A 21,519-nucleotide genomic window follows, 5' to 3' on the forward strand; every position below is an offset into this window, starting at 1 on the left:
CCGAAAACCTCTCTTGCCGCTTTCAAGCAGTTTAGACTTTGAAGGGAAGAATAAATGAGAGATCTTACTTCCTGCATAGCATTACACATTTACATCAGATTCTTTAAAAATGCATTTATTATAGACAAGCAGGTCTGTACAATCCAGTATTATTGGACACGCTTCTGAATTAATTTCCACCTCGAAAGCTACAAGATGAAAATCCTAACTGTGTGATAAATTAAGCTGCCAAACGAAATGGATTAGCGATCAGTGAAATTGCCTGATATGCTGTCAGATCCGGTTCAGATTAGAATTCATCCTCTCCCCACCTGTTCATTAAGAGCCAAGTTCATGGCAACGCCGGTGACTGATTGCACGTTAACAAGCTGTTTATATGGGGAGGTGCTGCTGGCCCAGTCAACAAGTCTATACTCACACATTAATTTAGGACCAACTCAGATTTAATGTATTTCATTCACGTCCACAATATGCAAAATAAATACCTCTGTCCTGAAGTTTAATTTTAAGAATGACAGAGAGACGAGACACCATGCAAAATTAAAATTTAACAAAGCGAGTCAGATAGGTCTCTCCAACCGTGGAAACTTACGAAGATGGGAAAGTGCATGGATCAGCAGCAAGTGCACAACCAATATGAATAGGTGGGTAACCCAAAAGCTAATTGGGAAAAGATTAGCCTGTTGAAAAAGCAAGCAATGACCATGTTTCAATTGATCACGACCTGAGAACGCGAGGATTCATGTGCAGGTAGGTCTAGTGTTCAGGAACCAGAGCAAATCAGCCATAAGAGTTGGTCACCAAGAACATTGGCATTAGAACCATGTTATAGTTTCAAGACATAGGTTACCAATGATGAGTAGATGCATGCAAGGTTTGCAAAAACAAAACCATGCAAAGCAGGAGATGCTGCTGCATATCGGTCCCCATTGACATCTATGGCGCCTGGTCACGGTGCAGTGAGCATACGTTGTCTCAGCACACCATGAATGGTGAAGTATAGGACATGTCCTATATTTCTCTGTGTTACAGCACGTCCCTGCGCTGCTCTATGCCCACCTCTCTAGCTCAGTGATGTGTTCCCGCCCGGCCGTAGGAATGTACCCAAAGTTTGAGTAACACAGGCTATGTCGAATCAGAGACCATTTTGGTACAGTCAGAGTTAGAGTCTGAATAAAATTGACCGACTCAAACTCCAAAAATATATGATGAATTATTACAATTAGTTCACAGCAGTATGTGCTAAATATTTTTTCTTCATCAAAATTTAGGGAAATTATGGAAAGTCCTATACATGTTGTCTCTATTCCTGAGCCAAGGATGTAGGCTTTGAATTGAGAGGAATGTGGTAGCACTTTTTGTGCATTTTCAGTAGTGAAGCTGCTGTCCTACAAATCCAAAGGGAAGGAATGTCTGCACTGGATTAAGGAAGGATTGTCCAGTAGACGTTCTCTCTGTATACTGCTTTATGTTTTAGTTTGCTTCTCCTCTGAGCTCATGTTTGTATATGTTATATTCTATATATGGTGTATAGAATACATCAGAGCAGCAAAAGGGAAACTTTTCTAACATTTCAAATTCAGAAATACAGAAACACAGACATGAAAGAATCCAAGCCTTCATGTTATGTAGCACTGCTAGGCTATGCAGCAGAATTATGGTGTGAAACACTTAATGAGCTTATCCCAGAAACTCATATAGAACATTTAACCTTTCATCAAAACTCACTGTTCATGAGGCAATTCCTCTATATTCGGAAATTGTCCGAAATGTTGCCCACATGGTTACTGCATTGCAACCCATCCAAGTCAGTGTACAGAGACTGTACACTAGCCATAAAATAATTAGGTCAGATTTCAGGACATCTATGAAGGAAGATCTGATGGAGGTGATACAGTTTCTAAGAACAAAGTCATAGACTCCCAAAACCCTCCCAAAACTCCTTATTATTAAGTACATTTTTTGCTGAAAGCGTTTTTTTCCTACATAGCATTTTGTAAAAAATTACAATTTAATAAAAGTTAATTGTTCTACGGTTGTATTCCAATAAATATTTTTTTATATTCTACCCAAATAACTTAATGTTATTGTATCATAATGGTGAAAAAAAAGCCTTACTTTTAATGGAAATGTATGCCCCATGTACATGGGGTTTGGCTTACCGACTCCACAGCTCTGTGAGGAACCTTACCCGTCTAAATGGATTGTGTTAACTACAAAGTCTGGTGAAGGATGGGTTATGCCATGGGGTAGTAACTGGGGGTTTAGCCTAAGCTAGATCAGGTTAAAGAAAATCTTCATGCTTCTTCATACCAAAACAATTACATTCTTCTAGCACTATAAGAAGATTGAGGGAAACACTTTTCTCTTCCATCCAAAAAGCAAGGCCTGCAAAGACATGGTTGGGTATGTTTAGCCTGACCTCTGCCTAACGATGTGGGATGAGATGGTATAGAGATATCAGAGAAAGGCCTTCCAAAATGAGGATCTGACTTTCAAAGTCATAAAAGAAGTTTTTTTCAGAAGCATGGATTTCATTCCAGGGGGTTTGCAAGGGCATCTTATCTGAACAGCTGTGGATTCAGAAAGAGGTCATGAAAGCCAATGTTTATGAGAGGAGTCAGTGCCCAACTTCTCCATTATGCTTGTCTTATCATATATACAAGTCCAAAGTGCACAGAAGTGTTCAAGGAGCCTTTAAATAAAGTGTGGTGTGAATTTATCCCAAAGTCTGGTTTCTTGTACAGAGACAGTCTCTAGAGACAGAAAATGTCCAGGTATGAAGGCGATATCCTATCGGTACTACAACTTCTAGTTATAAAGATATGGCGATGCACTGCTGGGGTGCACCAAGTAGAGACAACAAATGAGACGGCACTCACCATTGTAGCAGTGGCATAAGTAGGAGAGTTAGGGCCCCACAGCAGACTCCTGCATGGGGCCCCCTTCCTCCTAAAAATATATACATATGAGTATACACACATTTATACACATACAAAAAGTTAGATACTCATACGCACACATTTATACACACACATTCATTCATGCAACCCAGTAGCTGCTGGCAACATGGAGGTAAACAGCAGGAAGCTAGAGAGGTTCATAGTCCTGCTGTGTACTGTTGAAGATGTGCACGGTTATACACATATTACACAACATAATAATATGTTATAATGGTGCAGATCCTTCATTCTTTAGTGCAGAAGTTGAATGCCGGGGCCCCCTGACACTCTGGGCCCCTATAGCAGCTGCTACTGCTGTAGTTATGCCCCTGTCCTGTAGTAAAATCATCTTCCTTCATTTCAATATGCACCAAAGACCACTGGCTTGAGAAAGCCCTGAATAGTGCAAAACGGCCAGTAGCCTTGCTGTGATCGGCATCCACCTGTTCCGCGTATTGAAATAGAGGAAGATGATTTTACTACAGTGGCGAGTCCCACTTAGTTTGTTGGCTTTACTTGGTGCACTCAAGAGACAGAAAAGTCCCAAAAAGTAGTACTGGAAATCAGACAACAGAGATAAAACCCCACAACTCCCAGTGTTTGTGTGATACTACCACAAGCTGAAAAGAAATTCAGATACCTAGTGCCTTAACCTGTCGACTTACGGTCTGTTGCCAAGAAACTGCTCAAAAATATATGGCTGGTAAACATTTATTAGTGAAAATAAAGATTATCTACTAAATAATTACTACAGGATCTCAGAATTTTGAGGTCATGTTAGAACCTCACAGCACTTACTAAACCACCCATTCTGTAGACAAGACGATGTGATTGCGGTAGGTGTTCTCGAACAAAACTTCTATTAAAAACGAGATGCTTACTCCTCACGTCTTTGATAGAATGACTAAGAGCGTTCTCAGCCAAAGTGTTGACAGAACAACTGGATTCCTGCATATTAAAGAGGGAGGTACGAGATATTGCTACAGCGCTGTGAGCGATGACAAATCTAGTGACAAACAGACTGATTAACTTTGCTCCTTCTCGTCTTATGGTAATAGAGAGCAGGTGTACCCGTCATCAGACAATAACACGGCAACACAATGATTATGCGGCTTAATCGCTCGCACAACCAAAAATGGGACAAATGCACTTTTCTGAGACATCTGGAGGATGTATAAGAACTTTGGAGAAGTAGCAAAGAACTCACCCAAATTGCATTTGTATGGGGCGTTTATTGTGTGGAGGAGCCCGGTGAGGGTTACGGTTCAACCAGCTGTCAGCTGGATGGCTTCATATTTTTCTGCCATGTTCTTCGCACTGTGAGTCTTGTCTCTTTATTTAATAACATGCGTCTTGTCTGTGTATTGTACTGTCACCGTCGCAATGTTTCAATGGAAGCATTGTCGGGTGCAGCGAATAATATGGAGGAAATGAAATCAAATGGATGAGAATGAGACAATGCGGCATGGAAATTCAATAAGAAGGGTGAAAAGTAGTCGAAGAGGAAGCGGGTTTAATACACATGTCAAAATTAAATTGTTTGTGAGAAGAAAGTATAGATATTGGGTTACAAGAATGAAATGCATGATGTGTACAATGAAAACAATATCTCAGAAATTAGAGTAGTCACCTCCCCAGCTGGAAAGGTGACATCTCTTCATAAGTAACTTGCATGCTCACATGAAATCCACAGATAAATGCGTGTTCTCAATAAAAGGGAAAACATTTAACAATACTGTCCAAGACAAAAGTTCACACTTGCATTCGGCAAGTCCCATTATATATTCATTGATTGATAGCAGAAAAAAATTGTGCATCAGACCAGGTCTTTTTCTACCAGGTATCTACTTTTCTGCATCAAAATATCCACCAACCGGAGTCTCCATTGAATAGGTAACAGTTGCCGACTGAGGATGCGGGGGAGGGGCGTTTCTGTGAAAAGAGGGGGGAGGTAATGTCGGTGTGTGTGTTTAGGTGGGTGTGTATGTGTAAGGAGACAGTATTCTAGTAGTTATATTCTTGTACACAAGAAGCGTTATTATAGCAGTTATATTCTTGTACATAGAGGGCAGTATTATAGTAGTTATATTCTTGTACATAGGGGGCAGTATTATAGTAGTTATATTCTTGTACATAGGGGGCAGTATTATAGTAGTTATATTCTTGTACATAGGGGGCAGTATTATAGTAGTTATATTCTTGTACATAGGGGGCAGTATTATAGTAGTTATATTCTTGTACATAGGGGGCAGTATTATAGCAGTTATATTCCTGTACATAGGGGGCAGTATTATAGTAGTTATATTCCTGTACATAGGGAGCAGTATTATAGCAGTTATATTCATGTACATAGGGAGCAGTATTATAGCAGTTATATTCTTGTACATAGGGGGCAGTATTATAGTAGTTATATTCCTGTACATAGGGGGCAGTATTATAGTAGTTATATTCCTGTACATAGGGGGCAGTATTATAGTAGTTATATTCCTGTACATAGGGGGCAGTATTATAGTAGTTATATTCTTGTACATAGGAGTAGTATTATAGTAGATGCATCATGTACCTATAGCTAAGGCTAGTTACTAGGATTTCATACTATGATTGGGCCTGGTCTAGGTGAGTCTCAACTTTTTATTGTCCATTTTGGAAAATGTATCACCATTGTTTTGTCTGATGCACTCTATTTGCAGTGTGCTCTGGGGTCTAATAGGTATTGTACAAATAAAGTACTTGGTTACGAGGATGGCATTTTTTGCTCTACTGTGGTTTTTGGTGCTCCTAGTGTGCTGGTTACTAGTGCAGACCCCTGAAGTTGAGGGGTATAATAATTCAGACCTTGAATCGAAAATTGCTGTGAACTCTTGGGCCTAGACTTCGTTTAGTCAGTGCCTCTTGTCCTTTAGTTCTGAAAAAAATAGACTAAGTTTACACCTACAATTAGCAAGATCCCTCAGGATGAATGACTTGGATTTTTTTTGTGATGTCCAATGCATTGATGACTTGCATGTATTGTGGTCATTCCTATATGCATGCCTCTTTTGACATAACCACTTCAATATCAGAGGTTGGAAGGGCATGCAGATGTCCTTGGGATGCCATTACAACCACGATATGGTATTGGTTATGATGGAGGAGGTGTGCAGACAGTAAAGCCCACTCCATCAACCAGAAGCCAGCAGGGAAGTCACAGAAAGTCACAGGAAGTGCTGCTGCCCAGGAATCACATGACTTTAGATTCCCGACGGCTGCCACGAACGTTAATTGGTAAAGTATAATATGGGAGAATCTTGGGGTCTTATAGTTGCCTTTTTAAAAGAGATGTGCTGGATGGGGGATATTTTATCCAAGGTTTCTCACATCCACACATTTCTAGAAAGCAACCAGGATGTATGTCAGTTCTTTGAGACTCATCTGCATTTAGGTTTTGGGAAAAGCTTGCTATGGACCGGTGTTGCTGGAGTGGGGGAAGAAAGGGTGGTCCCCACTCCATCCAGACAGTCCGAGTTTTGGCTGTCCTAATTACCTTGTCTACAGGTGTACTGGGATAATTTAAAGGAGACCTGCGCTGACACCCAGGGCTCTCTGTACCTGTGAATAAACTGCAAGTGCTGCTCAGTGTTATTTGGGAGGCTGTGCAGTAGTCACAGTCTCTGGGAGTGAGGAGCCTAATGTACAGTTAGTGGCCAGACGGGCTAGGATTTATTTTTTTGTGGCTATATTTTTTTAATTGAAAATAAAACTGGATGCTGCCTGGTTGCACCAAATTGATTGCGTCGTTGTTGTGTCTCGCAAAAGTGCCAGTCTACCCCAGGAGACGACTTCCCCGCTACTCAATTCCTTTAAGACGCCCATGCCTTTAGCCTGTATACCAACTACAATTCACATTTTATGATATATACGTCACTGCTATCCAAGTTCTAGTATTTCCGCTACACTCCAAGAAGGAATCATTTTTAAAGGAGGTATTAGAGCAGAAATAATACATTATGAATGACATGAACATTTCAAAAATGTAAAAAGAAAGGTGATAAACTAAAGATCCAAACATAGAGGATAATTGACCCTTTCATGCAACAATAAGAAAAGAAAATTATGATGGAGCGACGATGTGACAGAGACAACTATCAGCAAATGTAGTCAGAAAAGATCAGACATTAGCAAGTGACTCATTACTACTTAAGAACCTGGATGTAATATTACAAAAATGCTTTATTTTTCTCGGTCAGTCTTTCAAAATCTTTCATAAGTGTGTACCAGGCTATGCATGCGTCCCATCAACAGAACCTATTGTATTGTTGTTTACTGGTGTTGGAAGGTGATTTCCATGAAATATGTCTTATCATAGCTCAGAGCACATAGAAAATTTCAAAATATTTCTATAGAATGCATAAAAAACCCATAAACATGTAAGGTATTCCATACAGTGAAAGCTGTAACCGAAAATAACGTCTAAAAGTCTGAATCACTGCTTTTTGGGGCTCCAAAACCTATTGACAGGCTACGTCTAAAACCAGTCAAGAACACATCTCAATTCCAATAAGTGTTATTTCAGACAACCCGTTTTAAGGACAGATCACAGTGCAGAAGATGGGACTCCAGGCATCGTATGCAATCAGGATTACACTTCAGCACTGCCGTTTTGCAGAGAAGGGAAACCATGCATCATATTTCTCCAAGAATCAAGGAGTCCCGTCGTTGGCACTGGGGTTATTCCATGAATCAGGACAGTGCACAGTCCATCATTTGTGCTCACTGTACCATGCCCGGTGTCGTAGGGACGGATATATGTCCCCTCTACAGTTTAGTGAATGCGGTCTAAGGGTGTATTGAGACTGCCAGGAGCTCACTAGGACCAGATCTTGGGCGAGCACAGGGTCGGAAGGGAGGGGCGAGTTCTCTCCATCCAATAGGCAGACGAGCATTTTGTCCTACATTTTGTGACTCCATGTGCTGACCAAACTGTTACTGGAAGCCACTGAAGTCTATGAGGGCCGTTATCTGGTAGCAAATTCATGCAACCACAACACAACCCCCATAAAGGCCACCTGAAAACGGCTATTACACAGCAGTACAGTATAGTCAGTATAGTCAAAAAGTTGATCCACCATCTATGTATATTCATGTTTTTCCCGCTCAGCTGCTCCCCCAGCTTCTGGATTGGCAAAGGTCCTAGTAACGTAACGCTCAGTAACCTCATTTCCCTTCACACAGGAATGAGTGAGATAGACGTTGGCTGTGTGTAACTCACTGAAGAAAATTCCTAATGGAGGGGGGAATGAGGGAGTCAGTTTCTCTTCATGGAGTCATACACAGGGAGTGCTGAATGAGGTAGCAGAGTCACTGTATGACTTGGCTTCTTATCAATCAGGAAGCCAGAGGCGCGGCTGATCTAGAAGAGCATAAGTATGCATAGATGGGGAGTCAATGTTTCAAATGGACTGTGTAACTTTAAAGGCATGGAGAGGATCAACATTGGGATAGTTGTACTGATGTATAATGGCAGTTTTCAAAGATATGTTTAGTTAGTGTGGGTTAGTTTAACTGACAGGTTCCCTTTAGAGGAAATCTACCATCAAAATCAAGCATGATAAACCAGCTGCATCAGATTTAAAAATCAATGGCTTAGTCCTCAAAATACAATTTTATTTTGCGTTTTCTTTTAGTTAATAAATGGAGATATTGGGGACCATTCTGTGTTAGCAACTTGTTTATGCAGGCATCAGACTCCCATAATCTCTCTCTATACAGCACAGCACTGGGGAGCAAGATTGTTGGCACAGAAATTACCATGTTTCAATTTCCTTTAACAAGTCTAATAAGAGTTTTTCCTAGCTCCGGGTGTACCCCTTTAAGTTCATGATGTACGGCTCTTAAATGAGCTTTTGGCAGTACGTTTGGATGTTTGCTTTTGTCTAATAATCAGGGTAAAGTACTTGGCACAGTACATAGTACTACATGCTGCAAAGCCATGTCTTCTGTTGGCAGCCATAAAGCGAAAGAAGCTGCCATATGGGGTAATGAGCCATGCTTAAAAATAGAATCTAGGTGGGGCACCATTGTCAACATAGACATAATACGCACAACTCAATAAAGTTTGTGTTTGTTATGTCTTGGATTGATCTTTATTAAGTATTTTCATTGTGATAAAAAATGTTTTAAAAGGTATAATAATCATTCTGATGGGAAGCTATAAGCCTGAACTAACCTTAAAATCATGAAACTATTAAAGGTCCAGCTTCCCACTTCTTTGTAGATGCCAGCAGGGATTAATTCTAAACTCTATGGTGAGGCGAGCTATTGAACGGCGCCCCCTCCCACATATCCAAAAGTAATAGATCAGGTTATTTTATTTAGTAAATGGCTACAATGCTTCATGCAGTGTCTCACTATTTTAAGGTGTCAGGTCCCGCTTTATAGCAGGCGACTGTGCCCCCGAAACTGCTCCCCATCTTACTGCAGTTGGTGCTGCCTGAGGTAAGAGGCTCAACTTGCTTATGGATGGTGCACCCCTGGATGCAAACATGAGACCTACCATTCCTTTACTGGACAGCTTGCACTCACACCACTCCCACCACTGACAGCAGCTTTGCTGCTGACCACAATTAAGAGCTGTTGCCTCTTAATAGGATTGGTGGTCCTTCACATAAAGAGACTATTCAGCATTACTGTGGACCAGTACCAGTTCAGAACCATGCAAAAGCACAATAATTACGTTAATTTCTGCCACCTATACCTAATCTTATACAATAGACCATGATATAATATTTGTTTTTTTACACAATATCTGCAGATTTCCAATAAGTTAAAGCTCCATTTTACAAAAATGCAGTCAATAGTACCATCATCTCTTAAGTCTGCAAAGTGCCGGCAATTTATGAAATTGAAGCGAGATATCCATTAGGCTACTAGTTCCTTGGGATGAGATATTGTGGTGTATAAAAACAGAACATTTCATATATGCATTTCAGATTGTAGAGCAGAGCAAAACCATTGAGTTATTAAACTAAAAGAGGGGGAAGTAGACATTTACAAGTAGAAAGACGATGTTCCAAAGCAGTTTAAGGACAGCAACAAAAAAGTGGACTAAAATAAGGCCATTAAAACGAAAGCATATAAATCACATAATAAGAGAAAATCGTATAAATGCAGATTTAGACCGGTATGAATATGTTGTCATGAATATAACAGCTGCAGACGGTATACAGAGCATGTCCAAACTCCTTGTCGTAAAGTAAAAAAGGTACATACAGCACATTGCAAATACACTAAACATATTGCAACTGTGACCTACCAGCATTTACAATGGCGTCAACTTCCAGTTGGGTGATGTCTCCTTTATAAAGTGACACTTTGTCGCACACGCTACTAATTTCTTGCTTTTCATCTAGAAAAAATAAAAAGAAACAAAAAAAAAAAAAAAACATTATTTCAGAAATTACACATGAATAGCAGACAAGAATAAGTGGTAAAAACAGACCTGGGTGGTCTGTGGGGTTAATGGCGTTTGGGCTATGCTGACTCTTTTGTACATAGATGGTTGGGATTTTGGAAGGCCGTTTCCCAATTCTACAATGAACTTTGCCAGCTTACAGTGCAACCTGACCATGGCTTGGTTGTTTAGTCCATGTTCTTGCATCCCATTTCCAAATTTAAGAAAAGGTCTAATCCATCACTTCCTAATGCAGAACCAACATGGTCAATACCATCAATCACTTCATGCTTTTGGAGGAACTTCGAACCATCAAGGAAATTTGAGTCCTTACTTGCAGTCTCATCCCAATGGTAGATCACATATAGATCCTCGAGTTGAAGTCTGGAAGTGCTCGGGTCTCTCAAAATATGGAATTATAAATTGAACATCAAGACTTAAAAGGGGTATTCTTGACTGGACATTGACATTTAATTTAAAAGGATATCTACCACCAGGCTGAAGGATTGTAAACCAAGCAAGCATATGTCCCCTTTGGCAGGATCTGCTCTTCTCTAGGCTTCTTATGCCCTTGTTTTTAAAGGCTCCATTAAAGAAAATGCTCCCATAATGTAGACATGTTGTCCATTAGAAACAAGATTGTTGTCCTTGGATATGACCAGGTCTGCTGGAGCGATTGTAAAAAGAAACAAATTGTTTTTGCATGTGAAATGTCCAGCAGTTACTGCATGTCCCTCAGCCGTCCTGTGGTAATAAACACCTAGTCCAGGTGGTCAGGCAGGGCTCAATAGCACATGCCTGGCCACAGCAAGGACAGCTCGTTTCTAAGGGATATCATGCCGCATTTCTTGTCCATAAAACGGCCTCAGATGGTATTCTAACAGTCTATAACCAACTGCCCTTCCAGGACCTTACAATGGTTTTTATGAATACCAACCTAAGGTCCTGGAAGGGAGACAGTTTACCTGACCCTTAACATTCTTAGTGTATTCTTCGTCCCATTTCCATATGACTTTTATAGGAGCCACGTATTGTACACTACACAAACAGCTCTACGACCGCCATTACAAGTTTCTATACACCGATCAATAAACCAAAGTCACGAAGCACACATGCAATAGTCATATTCTTCTTTAAGTCTCCATTCTATGGAGCCAAAATAGTTTACACGGGAGGTGTAGGAACTCTATATAATGGACCGCAAGTGTACATGTGTCTTCCAAATAAAGAAATGCTCCTGCTGATTTACCCCATCTTCAGCTGGAGGTTAAACCAGGAAGTGGGGCTTAAAGCGGATGGCAAAGGTTGAGTTTGAACATGCCGCATCTTGGCCATGAGGTTTTGTTCCATTTTTCACGTGAGATCTGCATCAGTATGACAACCGTTTTCCATGGATCCACATAAACTATAGTGTATAAGTGATCAGTGAAAAAGTGGTTCTGACTAGGACATCATCTTATTCCTAAAACATTGATCACATGGTCTGTTAACATCATGTCAGTCTGCAGCGAACCATAAAAAAAAAAATATTGCATTTAGTGCAACTGGGTGCCAGCCGTTCAAAAAAAGTTTGTGTGCATCTGCCCTTAAAATCTACTGCAGACATACAAGACGAAATGGCCCATGGAGAAGCAGGAGATGAAAGTACTGGAACCATTCCTGACAACTAGAGAGAGTTAACAACCTTTTCCAATTGCCGTTTGGGGAGTGTAGGAAGGTGCAGTAGAGCTCCCTACTTCATGGCCCCCAATACCGTTATCAATGGGTGCAAAGGTAATCGAAAAAGCTGCAGCTCAGCTCTACAGTAGGCCTCAGGGGACTGTAAAATATAACTGAGGTAAATATTCCATTAAGTCTTTATGTAACAGTAAAACTTCCACCATAAAGGTATGGGGGTAATGTAAAAGAAAAAGAGCTAAAAGTAAATTAAAAGAAAATTTTAAAAACAACACACAAATACTAATAATAATGACCGTTATTTTAAAAAAATATTCCAAAAACATTGCTCTATTCCCATTTATTTTTATACTTTTTATCTTTAAATTGCCCTCGATATAATAGAAAAAAAAAAAAAATTCATCAAGTATTAACGTAAAAAATTTTTTTAAAAAATCATATGAATAACTGTGGAAAAACCATATCAATTGAAAGAGTAAAAAAAAAAAAAAAAAAAAAAAAAAATACTATGACAACGAGAGCACTTTACTCATCTAGCAGGTGGTCTGCGTGTATAATGTACATCAAACGTATAGGATTAAACATGACGAATACTAAAGGAAGGATAAGCTTCGCCTGGCGAGACCTTGCCTTTAATACTGTCAGAGCAATGTGATACAATATTCCTTACATTTAGCTCTGCTAACCCTAAAGCCTTTATCTTCTTTACAAAACATCCCTCTGGGAAAAAGACTGACAGGCAATTTCAGCTACCACACACACAAAAAAAAAAAAAAAAAAAAAAGAGAAAGAAATTCATTGGGTCTTTAAACCGGAGGGACAAAGCAGGAGAGGCCGGAGCGGCCACTATCTGGAGGCAGCAGCTGTGGCTAGATTTCCATGTAATACCCAGCAGAGATTTATCATGCGAGAGGTATATCTAGCCTTATGAATGAACCTGCCAATCCACTCGATGAGACCAGGACGCTGGACATAGACCGGGTTTGGGGGGATGCTGGCGGATTGTCTGGGGGTTATGCCTGTAATCCCATCACAGCGGAGGGGTACATGTGAATTGAATCCTATGGTTTCCAGCACAGAGAAGCTGAAAGGCTCGCACCGTCCCGTAGTGTATAAGAAGGGAGCACATACCAAATCTGTAAATCTCAGAAACAATGAAGAAGGAGCAAAAGGGTATATTATCCCCAGAAACAAGCAGCCGAGGAATTGATGAACGCTCTCCATGCAGATGCTCTTAAAGAGACAGTATGACAGATATACTACAACTTCTCATATTTAGAGAACGGCTGAATAGTAAAATTCTCAGGTCCTGTGCCGTATATAAAAGTTATTTACCTCCATGTATGTATACGGCTTAAATAAACTTGCACAATATACTTCTAAAGTTCATCATAACTTAGTACATCTTAGATGCAGCAGTTTTATGCAGTATAGCGCCACCAAGCGACAAAACAAGAGACTCCAACACAGGGGATTTCATGTCTGTATCTGAAGTGAAAGCTTCTAATAAGATCAGGTTCCCTCCACTGGGGCTATCAGTGTCTCGTTCTGACAGACAGCATTCAGGGTCCTCTGTACTTACTTGTGTAATCCTGTTTTACATAGTATCTATGTAAATTTAAAGAAATTTTCATTTAGAGAATTTACATTAAAAAAGAAACAATTATAGATCAGTATAAAAAATGTCCACATATAAACAAAAAAACAAATAGAAAATTATTTATATGAATTACAAAACAAAAATTGACACATCATTCTACAAATTCCCCCCAAAGTTTTTGTACTTTAATGGAACTATGTGAAAAGCCCCTTGTCCATAGGAAATGGGGCAAAGAAAACCTGATCCTGGATCAGAAAAGTATAAATTGTTGCGATGCTAAATATTACAGCAAATGTATCCAAATGTGGAACACTGGAACAAATCTGTTTTACAAAAAGTCAATGGGGGCAGAACGGCCTTAAAAGGCAACCTGATAGCACGTCTTCATGTTGCCGGGGTTTAGGATCACTTCATTTCAACCTTAATTTTGTCTGAAACCATGTTCCAAAGATTCAGTGCCTCGAGTCCCTACATATAATGGTCAGTACACCCTATTTCTTGATATTCAGTAGTAAATTCAGAACAATGCCCGAGTTGGTGTATATAGTGTGTCCTCACATTAATTGCAGATTATATGGTGACCCCCTTTAGTGAAAATATGTGCAGTGTCCTCATAACATATAATGAATTACAGCTCAGTAGATAAAGCATCTAAACCAAGCTCCATTCATAAACACCGTACCAGGAACTCTCACTGTACATAAGCTGATCCAGTGCCCAAATTAATTTTTCATTTATACAGTACTTTCATTAAATTTGCATAAATTGTGTCCCCAACATATTTGAATGTATATAGCGCCCCCAAATTTTTATACAGTGGCTCCCCAATGATTTTACAGGTCTATAGCACCACAACTATAGAATCACAGTGCACCCCCAATTAAATTATACATGGCCTCCCCCAATTATTTTTATTGTATATCATATTTTATTATTGTAATATTATTGTATTATATTTTCTTGTATTCCTCAGGGCTCAATCCTAGGTCTTCTCCTCTTCTCTTCTCCCTCTATACCGTCCTTCTCGGACAAACCATCACAAGATTTGGTTTCCAGAATCTTCTTTATGCTGATGATACCCAGCTATATACTTCTGCACGTAACATCACCCCTGCCTTACTCCAGAACACCAGTGACTGTCTCTGTCGTCTCTAACATCATGTCCTCTCTCTTCTTGAAACTTAATCCAAGACTGAACTCCTTGTCTTTCCACCATCTACTAACTGACCCAACCCTGTCCTCTCCACGTCTGTCTGTGGGATCACTATAGCACCGAGGCAGCAGGCCCGCTGTCTTGGGGTTGTCCTGGACTCTGACCTCTTCTTTGCATCACATATTCATTCTGTTGTTCGCTCTTTCCGCATGTATCTGAGAAACATCTCCAGAATCTGCCCATTTCTTACATTTGAAACCTCTAAAATGCTAATTGTTGCGCTGATTCACTCTCGTCTAGGCTACTGTAACTCCCTACTAATTGGTCTTTCACTCACTGAACTCTCTCCTCTACAATCTATTCTTATTGTAGCAGCCAGGCTCATCTTTCAGACCAAAGACTACACGGATGCCTCTAGTTTGTGCCAGTCACTGCACTGGTTGCCAGTCTCCATCTGAATAATGTTTAAAATAATCATACTTCTACACAAAGCTCTGCACAATGCTGCATTTCCTTAACTCTCCTCTCTGTCCATCGCTTGACCCGTGCTCTTCGATCTTCCAGTGATGTTCGATTAATCTCTACCTTAATTTAAACCTTGCACGCACGTCTCCAGGACTCCTCAAACTGCACCAATTCTCTGGAATGCTCCTCAGACTAATACACAACTTCCAACGTTTCAAACGTGGTCTTAAAATCAATCTCTTTAGGCAAGCCTATAACACTCGCTAACTGCATGAAATTTCAATGCTCTTTACCAACACATCCTGTGTCCTCTTGCAGTCTGGTATCCAGAAAACACCAGATAGATACCAAACTCTAGGCTTTACAGCCCCATTGACCTTGGATGGCTTTATTTATGAAATTATTATATGCGGTTTCCTTATAAAGAATCGCTGGACTATTATACAAGCTCTTATACCTTGTGTGTCCACCTTCGTCCCCATGGACTGTAAGCTCTTGCAAACGGGGCTCTTACTCCTTTTGTTACATATAAAATGTTTGTACTCCGTAATTCAGCATTTTATTTGTACATGTTTCCTATGATTTGTAAATTATATAAAAGATTAGATTATTATTGTAGTCCAATTGATGCCCATACATACATACATACATACATACGGTAATTTGCCCAAATGTCATTTTAAGTTTGATTTTCAGCCTTTGCAGTTCTTGGGGTAAACACCTTTGCAAATCCATAGCAAAATCCATGACTTACCCGTATTTACTTTCTGCATGAAAAGTTCCGCAGTCATTTAATATTAACTGGGGATCTATATTACAGACATCGCTTCACCGACATACAACATAAAGGTGACTAATAGCTGGGGGTCTTTGTAAGCGTGCATGAACAACAAGTACATCCAGGATGGCTGCACAATGAGGTCATCAAAATATACGGTATGTACAAAACCGTCACAAATATCAAAGGCCACACCAAATTCTATTTTCCCTGCCTTCACTATAGACCCAGACGGTCTCTGTATCTGGCAGATAAACGTCCAAACAAATATTACATATCCTTTCCCATCTAAAATGCTTTTTGACCTCTAGTCGTTACAATGCTAAAATTTCTTTCTAGATATTCCAAAAGAGAAATCAAATCCAAAAGAATACAAAAAACACACAATGAAAGCCTTTAAAAATCAAACAAACCAAATATTATCCCTCTCAATTTCTCACAAGTAAAATAACATCTGACATAACTGGCTATAACCCAGATGTCCCCAAGAGGGCGCTAAAACCAAGAACAAAAAAAAAAAAAAAAAACACCCTCAAACCAGATCAGTCAAATTAATTCTGACTAATCAAGAATAAGATAAACGTTCCAGTTAAGGGAGACTGTGAAAAAAACAAACAAAAGGTGTCTGTATTCTTTCCTATATACATTTACATCAAATATGTATTGTGTGCAAGATAGATGGAAAGGTTTAGTTTGTAGACTTTTTAGTTTGTTTAAGATAATGTGAAAAACGTGAAGCTCAAAAACCATTTATTATTACACAGTTATTAAAGTGTGCACTACTTAATTCAATGTTCAAAAACTTTTGCAACTTTGTCAGCACTACTCATCCTAACAAAGTGACAAACCTGGGAGTCAAACATCAATCATTGCTTTACTGTTATTTCAGATATCTATACCAGGTATTATTCAAGAGGATAGCAGCACAGTCACTTTGAAAAAATTGATCTATGGGTGCTATCCTGCACTCTCACCATGCAGAGTCCACAAAGTATAAAGATGAAAAAACGGCAGCACTCCATATAGTGAAAACAAATGTGGTTTTTATTCCACCTCGTGCGACGTTTCGGCTGTTTCCCAGCCTTTGTCAAAGGCTGGGAAACAGCCGAAACATCGCACGAGGTGGAATAAAAACCACATTTGTTTTCACTATATGGAGTGCTGCCGTTTTTTCATCTTTATACCAGGTATTAATTTTGTTTTACTTCTTGAAAAAACGACAAGGGAACCTCAATCGACCCAAATAGGCTAGATTTACACCTCGTTTTATTTCCTGTACACCGAGTGTACCCATAGGCTTGTACTGGCAGGAGGAAAGATAGTTTATTCCTCCGTCTGCACAATATGCCGAGTAAACTGTGCAAAACACATGATGGAAGAATGCATCCTCCCATGCATCCTCAATCAGCCAAGGCTGTTAAATTCTTTGTTGCACCTCCCTCGGCCTCCGGCAGGGCCTATCAGTCACTTTCCGCTCAAGGACTGTGACATCACTCAGGAAATACCCCAAATATCGTCGGCAGCCATTCAGAGAGGAAGAGGAGGTACTGAGTGACATATCCCACTGCAGGAGTTTTTAGTGAAGATCTGTACCCTACAGTTTAATGACACTTGGGGAATGTGCCCAATTTGTCCTTTCAACGTAAGGCAAAAACAATGTGTGAACCTAGCCTTTAAAAGGGTCAGCCGGACATGAATGGTATACGATTTACAAGAGATCCGGAGGATGTGCACATTGCCAACTTTTCCTGTATTTTTCTGCCCATGTAAACTGATATTTTATTCCATGCAAAACTGAATAACCAAGTCAACTTCCAAAAATGCATAGGTCTTTGGACTTGTTATTGAATGTGTCCCCCAAAGTTTTCATGAATTATGTCTTAAAGGCTCAAAACAACCATGGAGGTCTATTACATGGGGGGGGACACAATAGCGTTTAGACTGGTTGCCCACTACAGAGTTTGTTAGGATTAACTGGACTCAGCCTATAAGTTCAGCAGCTATGGGTTCTGTCTGATTAGTCCGACACAAGCACGGAGCAAATTAAAACTGAGCAAACTTGCCTGTGACCAAAAGGCCTTACTAAAATCTATAACAGGAGTTTCAATGAGGAGTTTTGGTTATAAGGGGTTGACCACTTTCAGCAATTAATTGACATGGTTTAAGGAAAAGTTATACAATTTACCAACTTTCTGTATCAATTCCTAACTTTTTTTTTTAAGATCTCTGCTTGCTGTCCTTCTATAGGAAGCTTCCATGTTCACTAAAAGCTTTCTACAGAAGGACAGCAAGCGGAGATCTAGAAAACTGTGAGGAATTGATACAGAAAGTATATTGGAAAATTGCTTAACTTTTCCCAACACAGACCATATAAAATTATTTGCCGGAAGAAAACAACTCCTTTAAACTGTGATAGGATACGGCCCCTTAAATGTAGTCATTAATGCAGTTATTCTGCTGAAAACCATCCAAAAAAGATAGTTTCTTTCAGCAACTTGTTATATTATTCCAAGGCTACCCCAACTGACAGCTCCTGCTCCTGGATCTATAAATGTAACAACTCACTGGTAGCAGTCTATTTTTTAGTACAGGGGGTCCGCTACTTAAAGGACACCCAACTTACAGATGACCCCTAGTTAAAGATGGACTCCTCTGCCCCCTGTGACCTCTGATGAATCTCTCTGGAAGCTTTACTTAAGTCCCAGACTGCAATAATCAGCTGTAAGGTGTCTGTTATAAAGCTTTATTGATAATCCTTGGTCCCATTATAGCAAAAAACTCTGAAACTCCAATTGTCACTGGGGCAAAAAAAAAAATAAAAAAAAAATTGTCTAGTATTATAAAATATACAGTTCCGACTTACATACAAATTCAACTTAAGTACAAACCTATGGAACGTATCTTGTACATAACCCGGGGACTATCTGTAGTCACAGTACTGTCTGCTCCAATGTGATGCAGGAGGATTTCCTGATGTTTTACAAGTCTTCTGCTCACTCCAATGTGATGAACTGTAGCACACAGGGGATGATTTATCCCAAAGGGAATTTAAAAACTCAATATTTGCTGGAGTTAAGAGGGATATTTACTTACAATTTATTAGGAACCTATGGTGTTATAGAGATTGTCCCAAGTCAGCTATGGAGGCCTCTTGGCTCTCCGAGCAACTCAGGAGGTCACCGAGTAGCTTTGCCATTCAGGTTTAACTGTGGTACTTCAAGATCAAGGACATCACTCTACAAACCACCGCAACGTTGCTGCACTGCACTAATTATGGATAAGAAGTGCTCCTCTCTCCCATCAAGGTTGTGACAATTGTTAATTATGAGCTGAGGCTTCATTTACATTTTTTCCCCCACCGGAGTGGTAAGACTCCATGAACAGTAGTGTAGAGGTGCAACTTTTAGATTCACAGCTCCCTGAACTTTTGAAAAAATAAAATCTGAAACTCAAATGGGGCTCATTTACTAAGGGTCCACCTATCGCATTTTTGTCGGGTTTTAAACAGAGGATTTTGCTGCACGCAATCAGATTTTCATGCAATGCAAATTGGGGGCGTGGCCATTGGGAAACCCGATGGATTTGGACTAAGCACAGGATTTACAATTCAAATTGTGTCACAAGACATGCACTTACAAGCACTGGAAAGAAGAAGGTAAACTCCTACGGACCTCAGCGAGGAAGCGACACATGCAGGATATCGGGTGCACAATGTTAGTGAATCGCGCCAGACTTCATCTTCGTCGGACCGTCCGCATCAGGGATCGCTTCAGGACCGGGTAAGTAAATGTGCCCCATTGTCCCAATAAAGTTGTGGCTTAAGGTAGTCTCACCATACGGAGAACATTGGTGGAAACCAATGCCCCAATTAAACATCTGAACCAATTAAACAAAGTGCAGCAGATTACTCATTCTCATGAAAAAAAAAAGTGTAGTGTGATGAAATCTTTTGTCTATGTTTCTTGTACAAATAAAAAATAAATTAAAAAAAAAAAAAAAAAAAAAGTGTAAAACTTGAGACCTCAAGTGCCAAAAAGCAAAACGTGACACATTTTAAGTCACTTGACAACACATTAGTAAATCTGCCCCAATGTTTTTGCTTTAGAAGCCACGATATGATCTTATTTGTTTGAGAACATAAATCCATTCCGCAGCTATGACTATTAGACTGCTATGTTTCCTCATACATTGTAACAGTAAACGTCCATTTGTCAGATTACTTGGGTTTGTGCTGTGCATATTGTATGACAGATTGTTTATACCACCTATGAAAGTTCTCGTGGCTTTAAATGCAATATCTGCTATATATTCTACAGTGTAAGCGCTACAGAAGCTTGGACTAGTATTTACTTATTAATGTGATGGGTCTAGGCAGGGGGTTTGGCCGGTCAGACATAAACAAAACCATAGCAGCATGAAAGTCTACCACAGCATGTCAAGAAAAACAGGAAAACTTAATATCTCATCAAAAACAGCAGGTTTTTGGGAGCTGAACGGCGGAAAGAGATTTTTCATTATTACACTGTGAGGTAGTACATGTCTATTTCAATTTTGTGGTAAAGTAGTAAGGGCAGTTTAATCAACGTGTTGCGAGCCCCTTTGGCAGCAAAGGAACATTGTGTTCACGACTTGAGGAGCTGAAACGCGTCATGCTTTATGTATTCTGCCATTCTGCTTGCCACCAATTCTTTAGCACCAAACGAGGTCTTAATAGAAAAATCTGCTACTTGCTACTGTTCTGCTACGCGGTGATTGGCGATTCAGAAAGTTATTCTAATGCACAACAGCAGGAGCATTCCAGAAACTTATATTACCGCCTCTTGTATTCCAGTGGGCGCTAAAGCCATTACTCCTCAGTCCTTTCGATTTTCTGAATAAGAACCACCCTGTGAAATAAATGCTAAGGCCAGAGCCTGAAAGAATGCATACAAAAGTAACATAAGCCCTTACATAATTTAAAAAGTGAAAAACAAGTTATGTCCTCCAACTTCTTTCAAAGGGGTCTTGATGCCGACTGCCATGTGTAGTGCCAAATGTGGCAGGAAATGGATGCAAGGGCACACGGTCATAATAGTCATAGTTTATACGGTTGAAAAAAGACACTTGTCCATCAAGTTCAACCGAGGAAGGGTAGGGATTGGATGAGGAACGGATTTAGGGGAAACAATCCTATATAGCATAACAATCAATGTTATATAGGTGTAAAAAGGCATCTAGACCATTCTTGAATCTCTCCGCTGTCCCTGCTGTGACCAGCGCCTGAGGCAGGCTATTCCACAGATTGACAGTTCTCATAGTAAAAAAAGCCCTGTCGCCTCCGGTGATTAAACCTTGGTTTCTCCAAACGGAGAGAGTGCCCCCTCGTCTTTTGATTTAAATCTGGAACAACTTACCACCATATTTTTTGTATGGACCATTCAAATATTTATATAAATTAATCATGTCCCCTCGTAGTCGTCTCTTTTCCAGACTAAA

General features: G+C 39.9%; 1 protein-coding gene across 3 annotated transcripts in view; it reads right to left on the reverse strand.

Annotated features, from left to right (window-relative positions):
* Nucleotides 1–21,519, reverse strand: part of MACROD2 (mono-ADP ribosylhydrolase 2) — a 1,393,268-nt gene that overhangs the window by 1,340,721 nt on the left and 31,028 nt on the right. For all 3 annotated transcript variants that reach the window (XM_072140441.1, XM_072140440.1, XM_072140439.1), the window contains exon 3: nucleotides 10,234–10,326. In XM_072140441.1, the coding sequence (XP_071996542.1) occupies nucleotides 10,234–10,326 (93 nt within the window). The remainder of the gene's footprint in view (nucleotides 1–10,233; nucleotides 10,327–21,519) is intronic.

Source organism: Engystomops pustulosus, chromosome 3 (genome assembly GCF_040894005.1).
Source record: "Engystomops pustulosus chromosome 3, aEngPut4.maternal, whole genome shotgun sequence".
NCBI lineage: Eukaryota > Metazoa > Chordata > Amphibia > Anura > Leptodactylidae > Engystomops > Engystomops pustulosus.